The sequence below is a fragment of the Paramacrobiotus metropolitanus genome, unplaced genomic scaffold, assembly GCF_019649055.1.
Source record: "Paramacrobiotus metropolitanus isolate TYO unplaced genomic scaffold, Prichtersi_v1.0 Parri_scaffold0000115, whole genome shotgun sequence".
Lineage (NCBI taxonomy): Eukaryota > Metazoa > Tardigrada > Eutardigrada > Parachela > Macrobiotidae > Paramacrobiotus > Paramacrobiotus metropolitanus.
This window is the reverse complement of record NW_026570335.1, coordinates 197,923-208,737: the sequence shown is the minus strand read 5'-3', so window position 1 is coordinate 208,737 and position 10,815 is coordinate 197,923. Positions and strand designations below refer to the sequence as shown.

At 44.4% G+C, this 10,815-nt stretch overlaps 1 protein-coding gene across 1 annotated transcript; it reads right to left on the bottom strand.

Moving 5' to 3' along the window:
• Positions 1-737: 737 nt before the first annotated feature.
• Positions 738-2,516, bottom strand: LOC129598133 (uncharacterized). Its single transcript, XM_055495898.1, has 2 exons — positions 1,214-2,516; positions 738-1,006 (listed from the first exon to the last, which is right to left on the bottom strand). The coding sequence occupies exons 1-2, from the start codon at positions 2,514-2,516 to the stop codon at positions 738-740; spliced, it is 1,572 nt and encodes a 523-aa protein (XP_055351873.1).
• Between the last annotated feature and the right edge of the window lie 8,299 nt (positions 2,517-10,815).

The window sequence follows — 10,815 nt, the reverse complement described above, 5'->3', positions numbered from 1 at the left end:
AGAATTGGTCCAAGGTCTCTCTTCCGACCTGGAACTTCCTGGCCATAGCCTCTCGTAAGCCGAGGACTTCTTCGTCGCGGTCGCCGAATTGCTCTTTAAATTTGTCCATCCATTCTGTGATGGTATAGACCTTGTGTTCCGCGTCTTTAATATCCCGTTCCCCTTCGAACCAGGCTTTGGCTGGTCCTCTGACGGCGCTCGGGATATCGATCATGATCTGATCGTCGGTGAGCTCAAACGTCCGTTGCGTATCTCTCACCAGCCGAGTCCATCCGTTCACTGCATCGCGGTCACCGTTAAAGGTCGCGAGCATTGCTTTTCGGGCCATGGACTTTATCGACCGGGCCAATTCCCTTGTGCCGTCATCATCGTCGCGACGTGGCGCGCGTTCTTCTGGTTCTTCGTTTCGGTTATCTCTGAAGTATCCACCGCCGTGTTCATGGAGGAGAGGCCGCTCATCTGGGTTCTCATTATCCCTGGCCCTCGGGTTCGGTTGTCGGACAAACGGAGGCCGTTCGTCGCGGCTCGTCTGTTGCTGAGTGTCTGATGGCGGTGGGGTTATCCTTTTCGGTTTCGGTTTTGAGACCACCAGAGCCACCACCCGTTCGCGGCGGCATCTGGAAGTGGAAGCTCCCGCCCCTTTCGCGTGCCTTACTATAAGTGGGCGGGGGCGTCTCAGTTGTGCTTCGTCTCAGATCGGACTTTAGGAGCAATTCCTCTCGATGCTTGTTCGTTATCTAGAGTCCTTTGTTTTCATCCTCCAGTCGTTTAACCCGATCGATGAGTTCCGCTTTCTCCTTTTTCAATTGATCCCTTTCTTGTTTAAACCTATGTGCATAGTTCTCAAGGTTGATCATCCGGCTTTCCTTCTGTTTATTTACGTCTTTTAAAGTCTCCACCTGCTGATCCAATTCGGTGAATGCATCGGCTGCACGTTTCAACTGACCTTTCAGTGTGGTGGCCTCATCTTCGTTGGCCATTGCCGTTGTCGTCATGGCGAGCAGCTCTGTCGACAATCGCAACTCTTCCGTTTTTAAGCTCCTGTTCTCTATTTCCAGGGCTGTGACCTTTGTGTCGATGAGACGGGCTTCTCGTTCCCATCTTGAGCCTTGTGCAGTGACTCTCTTTATGTCATCTTTTAACTTATCGTTTTCTTCGGTGACCTTTTTACTCTCTTCTTTTGTCTCTTCGATCTACTTTTTCAGCCGACCACCTTCGGTAGCTGTGAGATCTGTCAGCTCTTTTGCCGCTTGGATGGCCTCATCAGCTCGTTTCTGATGTGCCTGAAATTCGTTTCGGAGGGTTTCGATGCTTTCATCCCGCAGCTTTAGGTCCTTCCTGAGCTGATGGATCTCGGTTGTTCCGGTTGTTAATCGCTGTGTAAGGTCAGTCAAGTTCTTTGCATATTCATCCCGTTTCGATTCGGCTTCGATGACCTTTTGCTTCAACTCATCACACCGATCCCTCAATTCGGCTAAGTGCCGTGACCTTTCAGCTGTCTCTTCGGACATGCTCTCGTTAAGGTCGCTCATAGCCATTATTCCTTCCATTTCTCTATCGTCAGCGATTTTCTCGGATTCTTCTGCAATTTGCTTTTGACGTTCATATCGGATTTTCCATTCGTCCGCTGAGCTCTCAAGAACGCCTTGGTGTTGTTCCAATTCGTAGATGCGAGCTTCAAGAGATCCTAACCGATTCCGATATTCCTCTTTTTTCTGGAGGACTTGACCTTCCTTTTCCTCCAATGACCTTTCCAATTCTCGGATACGCGTCTTCATGTTAGACGTAGGGCTGTTTGGAGATGGGGATCGAACGTTGACGATCTTCCCGATCTGATTACGTTCAATCAGATGTTCGGGAATATCTTTAAACGGAGTCAGTCCTTGCGCCCGATCGGCTTCCTTCATTGCCGTATGGAATGACATGTGCATTGTCGTGTCGTCATTGGTGAAGTACGTTTCGTTTCCCCGGTTGAAGTTATCACTCCGCATCATTTCCTCGAAACTCATCGGACTCTCGAAGAGATCGTCAAGTGTGATATCTTCATTGAGTGAAAGGTCATCCAAACTGAGTTCGTTCAGTTCCATTTCCGTTTTCTTGTTCGGTTTTGCAGGACCCGCCTCCTTATCCTGCTCCGTTTCGGCGGGACTGACCTCCACATCCTTTTGTGATGTGGGTTCCGTTTCAATCGGTTGACCAGAAGACCTTCCTTCTGTGGTGACCTCCTGTTGGTTCACCTCGCTGCCTCCCGCCGCAGACGCGGGGGCGCGTTTCTGATCGTCGCTAGAACTCTCCTGAGCAGACACTGCTTCGAGTGCCTTTTGGTATGTAGCGTCAGACCCACGTGAATCCTTCTTCACGGGGACTTTAGGTGCTCGAGTGTTCCGTTCATGTGCGACTGGACGTGTGTATGGGTGTAGATCTATTTTGTACAGGTCGGCGCCTTGCTGCGACCCGCGGGAGCTACGGCTCCCCTGACTACTGTTTGATGTTGGTTCGGTTGGTTCTTTATCCATTTTGGTTGGATGACTTTGACACACCTGTTGACTTTGCTCACACACACGTTATAATACGGTTGATCAGATCCCTAAAGGTCACTTTCTGTTTGAAAAATTTCGTTCAAGTCCCTTCTAAAGGTCACTTTCTGGAGAAAAACTTCGAGAGGTTTGCCCTCAAAGGTCACTTTTCCGAGAAAAACTTCGAAGGTAACTTCACAGTTTAAACACTTCGACAATGATTCCTGTCAGTTATTGATGCTGATAATGCTATTGATTGCTCGGTTTCGGATGCGGTTTATCGCATTAGAAAGGTCACTGCCTGATCAATTTAAATGTCAAAGGTCACTTCTGAGCTCAATCAAATCAAACTCGAATCTTAAAGGTCACTTTTTGACTCAAAAGTTTGATCTCGAATCTCAAAGGTCACTTTTTGCACAATTTATTTTGAATGAAATCAGTTCCTTTTTGCTGAAAGTAGGTCAATTCAGTTGAAAAATATTCAATTATATCGTTCACTAGCTTACGATTAAACAGCTAGCTCAATTTAACCGGTTAGGATTTTGACCAATAACAGCTCAGATAACTGACCAATCACGTGCGCCCACTTAAAATTTTGACCAGCCTGACGTCACGGTCAATGACCAGACGTGCGCACCGTGTGCAAAAGTCCTGCCCCTGTCTACACTCAGCTCAGCCTGACCAATGAGAATTGCGCCTTGTTGCGCTTAGCCAGTCAGATGGCAGATAACGGTTTTTTTACCTGTTACCGTCCCGTTTCCACGAGGATGATCCAGATCCGTCCCGCGCTCCGTTGGGATGCTGCCAACCAAGTGGTTGTGACGCTCCTGTATGCTGCCAACCAGATGGTTGTGACGCTCCTGTCCGTTGGCCCTCGACAGCTCTGACACCGTTTTGGTGGAGCTTTAGTCGGGCGGGATTGATGATGCACCTCTTTCGGTGCTGCCTTTCTCCGCAGGCTTCTCGGCTCTTGTGCCCGACAGCCTTGCCCCCGTTTGGGGTTCTCGCTGCCTAGCAGTGGCTGCAACTAGGGCACTCCGTTTGGAGTAACCTTCGCCGCCACCAGCTGCCGTCTGACTTGCACAGCACAGAACGAGTATGAGTAAGTTCTCCGTTTGGAGATCCCCACTCAATACTGTCGCTGATGCTGGGTCCGCGCGATGAGGAGATCCTTCTTGCAGATGAGGAGAGAACCAGTGCCTTACTGGTTTTAACTGGAGCAATATCGCTCCAGATCAGATCAATGGCCGTTCGCCTGATCAATCACAATTAAGGCCGTTCGCCAACAGATAAACAGCTCAGAACCGTCTGTTCACGAGCTCTGCTACCATGAAACCGTGGATTCAGGATGAATCCAGGACAGCAGCCCAGACTGACAGGACTCTGTGGAGTGTATAGCGTAACGTCCTAAGGGATAAATGCGCAACGCACGACATCCAGTTAACGTAATACACTTTTAATCAGCGTTCTCTACACTGTAAATTCACCAACTGCCAAGTGCCTTCGGCGAGCTGCATTCAGCTGCCACTCAACGGCATATTTCCACGTGGCGCGATAGAGCGCAGACAGAAACGGCTCTAAAGCCGAGAACAAAGAAAGCGAGACGCAACACAGACAGAGGAATCCGTACGCGTACCCGGATCTCGGTGTACGCAGTGCAAGCCATGGCTCATATACCAGTTCACTTTGCGGTTCTGCATTATCTACCACGGTAGTTATCTCTCCACGTATCGTTTTTGGCTGGCGTTTCGTAATGGCTGCGTAGGTAGGGGCTTTACCAGCTGGTTGGATGGAAAAATCATCAGACGTTACTTATAAGCCGTTCGTCGTGGACGGGTTCGTTAATTCGGCCTTGCACAGGTTCAGTCGCGGCGCCTCTGTTCTTCGAGGTTTCCAACGTTTTCCCGTTTTGGCAAGTTGTTTAGCTTCCTTAGCAGTAGTCCCAAAATGGTTTGCAGCGATCTCCTCAACCTCGGGGTCGGTACCCTCTACGTCATCTTCGACGGTATGATAATGAACGTTGCATTCTACAAGGTACACTCTTTCACACAAATTCTCCATTGCTTTGTTGAAATCATCGACATTTTCCTGAGATAATACTGGCACAGAGGGAACCAAAAGATTTTCAACTAATGAAGCATTAGATACCACAGGTTTCTCAGATATGGATGAAGAGCTCTGCAGTTGGTCTGTCAGGTTCTTGTTGTGTAAAGATAGACGCCGTACTTCAACTTCCAAGTCACTCAAATACTCCAAGACTTTCCGAAATTCTGGCATGAAGCTTTTCCAAGTCATTGGAGAATCAAAATCGAAACAAAAACATGGCGGCTTCATGATAGTGCAAAATATTCAAAATATTCAAAAATGAACGTTACTATTACTAGTCGAGTGTTCACTGAAATTTGTTTACTGAGTGTAAAACTTCCTTACTGCTTAAACGTATTTGTTTGTTATGAAAAAAACTGGATATTTATTGCAAGGCATCAATAATTTTTTGGTGATTTTAAATGAAAAGAGTCACACAATATCGCCACTGCAGCCATCACACTACGTTGCACTTCATAAACGAATCTCAATCATCAACTTACAATTAGAGCATGGAAACTGTGTCAACAGAATGATTGCTGCATTGTGCGGTTACGGGGAAAAACGGAAGTCTGTAGTCTTCTCGATTCACATTAACGTAAACTGATGCGCTTTTCTTTTTTTACAATACAATTTAACGATGAAAGCAAACTTAAACGATAATCTAACAAACTACATTAACTAATTCTAACGGCTAGTTAATTGTGCAGCATTTTCTAGTAAAACGGTAATAAAAAATCAGTACGATGGCACATGCACTTCCGAAATGACACTTGATGGCATATGTATACATCACATGACCAAACTTTTAATCTGTATACGAGTACAGGTGGGCTTACAGATATAGCCATATTATGTAGAAATGAACAAGACTGTGTAGACTATGTAGAATAATCCAAGATAACCAATTTGCGGCATCGCGTGCGATCGCCGTGCACGCGTCACTGTTCGAGAAAGGTCACCGGAAAAATTATCGGCGTGGTACAATATTGCACCGCTTTAAGCAACTAAAACGGGTAGAAAAAAAACAGTAAATGGGTAGAAATTACCTCGGCTACTGCATTTTACTGCACAAGTAAAAAACATCATTAAATTTTCACAATCAAGGAAACTTAATTAAAATACTATTACTCTTTTTCTAAATTTTGCCGTTCATATGCTGTCTACCACTACTCTATATAATTATTACCGACATAGCAGAAAAAAAGGCGAAAACCCCGCAACGTTCAAATGCAGTATCAGTATGCAGTTCAAATGCAGCACATCTTAACTAATACCTACTTTAGTACTTTAATAATTGTAATGCTACGAGTAGGCGTTGTTTACTTCCCATGGTCACAGCAAACAGGCGAATTCAACCTATTTTTTTCTTGCTTTAGGAATGCTGTTATCAACCCAGTTCTGTGTCGGTTGAGGGGCTATAATTATAAAGTAAACGTCGAATATTGGCCTATTTAACCGATACGTGGCAAATGATGTTTCTCAAGTGACCGACTGGATATCTTTGTAATTAATTACGGTTCAAAAAAGTTTAATTGTGGCCGCCTGTTTTGTGCAGTCGATGCCCAGAGGCCACAAGATTGGGATTTCCGAGCAGCTCAACTGGCACATTTTGCTTATAAGTTACTCTGACTAAGAAAATTTTGCTTTGGCAAACTAAAAGGCTTTCACGGCTTGCTCGTGCAAACGTATGCACACCTTGCGTCAGTTGTGGCACCCTGATGGGAATGCGCGGCGGAAATCCCGGCATACTCGTATCGTTATTTAAGCCTGCTTTTAACATTATTTAGGGTTGTATCTGTACGGAACGTTTTACCAATTAGTCCACAGTATTTAAAAAAATCTATCACCCGGTATTTGCAGAAATTTCTCTGAACACGACACCGCGACCGTTGTTGCAATGTTTACTACGAGCTTGCAGCGATCTTCATTCGAACATAGAGATTTACTGTATTTACACGATATTAAGGGACAGAGTAATCCCCAGGACCGCCCGCACTAGCTGTCGGTTTCTTTGACATCAATGGAGCCCACGCCTAGTGCGGACGGTCCAGGGGATTTCTCTGTCCCTTAATATCGTGGAAACACAGTACATTTGGGCCGCTGTTCTACGATCTTTTGTATTTTATGCTGTTGTGAGTGTGCCTATCTGTACATTATAATGTAGTTGCATACCCGCGAAATGCAACTACATTATGCGGAAATGGAGTGGGTGAAATTTGGGAGGAACAACAAGCAGAAAGGTTTTCCTTCGCCCGGAAGGTCCTTCGCCATTTTCAGCAGGACTAGGGCACTTTCACTACGACCCGGTAAATCACTGGCGAACGGCCCAACGTGCACAGACCTTTTTAATCGATTGAACAAGAATGTATTCGGTGCAGCGCGATGCACTAATTCTGGATCCCATGGAGCAGCGTCGAAGTTCGCCGGAAGAGGGTAACTGTTACAACTGGCTTGGCTCTTGTTACAGCTTTATTGAAGTGCAACAAATTACGGTCCACAAAAAAATTATCGTACAGTGGAGGAATAATCCGTTTTGACATCGGTTTATTCAGAGGCACTCCAGTCTTGCACAGGGGCAGCAGGGTGTCTGAAATGAAGTTCTCCTCAGGATCAGTAAATACTAAATATCCACTGCCATTGCCCGTCCTGTTGAGGCACAGTTCCCTTCAGCCGCCTTCCTGGTGTCGTGCGATTAACACTGTAGAGTGAAGAACTTTGCGACGAAAGAATGCGATAAAATAGCCTTAGCCATAAAATTCCCTATTGATATGACTTGAGTCACTTGACTACTGCGTCCATAGTAGCATTATGACCAGCTCTAGCTACTACATCCACAACGCAGTTGATATTTCTGGAAAGTTGGATTTAGTACACGTAGCAAATCAGATTAATTAGTAAAAAAAGTAAAACAAACATCACTACAGCAAATCTAGAATATAATATAACAAAATACTGGAAACAAACAAAAACGAACAAACTCGTAGTCTCGTACTGGATGCTGTGCGTTTTAACTTCGAATAAATTTTAAAATTCCGACCGTGATGCCAGTAGTGTTGCGAGCTGCAGACTAGTCGGATGTGCATTGCACCCTAATCGTGAAGGGTATGTTCACAGCACCCAGTTGTCCTTGTACACCATGAAGCAAGTTATATCTTTAGGTGGAGATGGTGTGGCAATGATAACTACAGAAACAGTTATAATTCTTCTCAGTTAATAAAAAACTGTTTGCCTGTTTTTACAATTTCAACAGAATAAAATAAACGTGCCTTACCGGAAATAAGCGAGGACTTTTCAGATAGCAAAAACCTTAACTAGTTGTTTCGGTAATTTTGACTTGCTCGATACTTATCGGGTCCCTAGCAAAAGAAATTCGCAATCTACAGTAGCCGGCATCAATCTCCACCATTACATGGTGCAGTCGCTGGACGATGACATCTAAAGTTCCGGCTGTTAGCAATTTGTTGTAGTTTCTTAGTTATGTGCTCAATACAATGGACGTCAAAATTGTCTTATATTCGGTCTGGGACAGAATACCAATAAAAATAAACGGCCAAGACCAATGACCAATAAACATAAACAGGAAACGCGCAAGAACTGGAACGCTTGTTCCTGACGCATTTCCCAACGAAAACCATCAACCGATATCTCAAATGAAATGGAAAAAAATTTAAAAAATTTTTGATACCAGACAGGTAATCCTTTATGAAATCTAAGAAAACATCGAGCCATTTTAGTCTGTCGTAGACAAAGCATACGATTATTTTCTTTGTGAAAACGGAAAACAAACCCTAGATTCAAATCGTATGCTGTGTCTTCGAGAAGCTTTAGATGCGCTGATCTTCTTTTACAATTGTTAGACCTCGTAAAGAGCAACTTAGCAAGTTGTTTCGTATCAAAATTCTTGAAATTTTTTCCTCATTCGTTTGAGAGATAGGTCGATGGTTTTTGTTGGGAAATGCGCAATGTGCAAGCGTTAATATCAGTGGCCGGTCAAAAATTTGGCTGTTTGAGTCCAGAAAAGTGCCTGGTTGCGCATGTTTTGTGATTACATAAGAAGTGTAAGACAATTTTGACGTCCACCGTAGTTTTGCTACAATTAGTTACAGTCAGTTTAATACAGTACAGGATGTGCTTCCCAGCACCATCGACCAACTATTTTCGTTTCTTTAACGTCTCTTTCTTGCGCCACTGTTGCCGCTGCTCAGTTTTACATACGCTCTACTCGTACTAGTAGAGAGTAGGGCGAAATGATACTAATGGCTAGTGCAACGTAGTGCGATGGCTGAGGTGCGAAACTCTGGCAGCTTTGTTATTAAAGCCACCAGGGAATCATTAACACTTTGAATAAACTAATCGCTTTATTTTTATCCAAAAACCGATTATGTATAGTAGGGAAAAGAGGCCAGGGCGCAAGAAGAATCTGTAAGAAAAATCCAGAAGCCGTAAGAAAAATCCACACTCCGCAAAAACGTTTCGATAATCAAATTCCATTCTCAACTCGGATAACCTCCGGTAATCATGATTTTTCTGATAATAATTTCATGGCTTTTACTTTTTAGCTGAACAGACAGAAAAAAAACACGAAGCGCATAAAAAAGTAAGATCTACAGTAAGCGCAGGTGCCGGCCAGCGCGAGAAACCGCCTTGCGTACGCTACAATGCGTTTTATTGTTCTAATTCTAAAAGCAAACAATGATGTACAGCATATTTGATTGTAATATAATTTAATTACAATTTCAAATTCACCCGTGGCAAGCCTCACACCAATAAGTGGTCAAACGCTTTCACTGAATAATGCTGAATGCAGCGCCAAAAGGTTGGAGTACCCTCGAGCAGCAGGTCCGGTTGGTCCGCATCAAGTGTGGAGCACATTAGCCAAATATACCGCGATAGCCGAATTCACACCGGAGCCAGTTGTAAACGGTGCCATTCGTTAGGTTTTAGTTCTCGTACCTGGTAATGGTACCGTCTATACAGCATGGTTTCTTTATGCCGAACGCGCCACGAAAAAAGTCGGAAATCTCATTTACAGGTGTGAGGAGGAGTCGCCTCTCCGTTCACCCGCGCACAGGCGGCAGCTAGATTGTTTTCCTGTTTTTGCCGTGTTTTTCTCTATCTACCAGATTCGAAATCTGGTAGATTCGTTAGTTGCTGGATTTCGGCGTCTGAGCTGGATGCTTTTTCCTTTTTGCCCCGCAGCAAGGTGCTGCTGTGGCCTCTGATATGTTGTATGTGAGAGAGATAAAGTGTGCAGTGTGTTGGCGTTCAGTTTCCGTTTCTGTTCGCGCACAGGGGTGAACTAGCCGTTCATCCCCTGTTAGACAGGGAATTGCTGTCAGAACGTTTTATGGTACACAATTCACGTTTTATGGTACTCAAGTTTAGTTGACAAATGCTTACTATAACGGCTGGAAAGACGCCATAGTAACATATACATAATTTCGATTCTGAAGAAGAGAAAAGTTAAATCGCTGTTTGGTACACAATTCTGGCAGAGATATTTTTTATTCCTGTTTGCTTTCCAAGCAGCAAAATCCATATCAGGTTTCGAAAGGCCTGGTTTAACATTTACTTGAATATATGAGAAATACCAGTGCAGATTCAGAGATCCGGTGGAATGGGAATATGTCAAGTACTGCATGAGTTATAAACGAAACTGATGTGTGGCAGCACTTTTTCAGCTTGAATTTTCAATTACGCAAATCCATTACACAGTCTAGCGCTAACCGCAACAATTTATTATGTTCTTCTTATTAAATAAATTGGCTGAGCAAAAACGTGCCGAATACATAAGAAAACGTGGCAATTTCTTGCAACCGGTACGAGATAAAATTTTCTACCGTCAAGCTGCAGAGAAAAAACCGACGATGGTTGTTTGCCGCTCAAATTGACCTTCTGCAGAACGGCAAATTGCCACCGTACGCAAAAATGGGTGCAGGAAGCAAATGCGAATAGAGATCTGTTGAGGAACGGCAAACTGCCGGTGTTGCCGCGTAACGCATCCAATATTTCGAAGATATTGCGCTTTCCAGATGGCGCCTAGTTGCAGACTTGCAGTAATGGCATTTCCGGTGCGCAGGTTCAGTTAGAGGGAGCAGCGCAGTACATTTCATAATTCGGGGAAACGGGATCGATCCTTTACTGCTGGAGACATTATTGACTGGTCCTGATCTCGATTTTATATTGATCAGAATGTCAAGAGGCAAAGGTT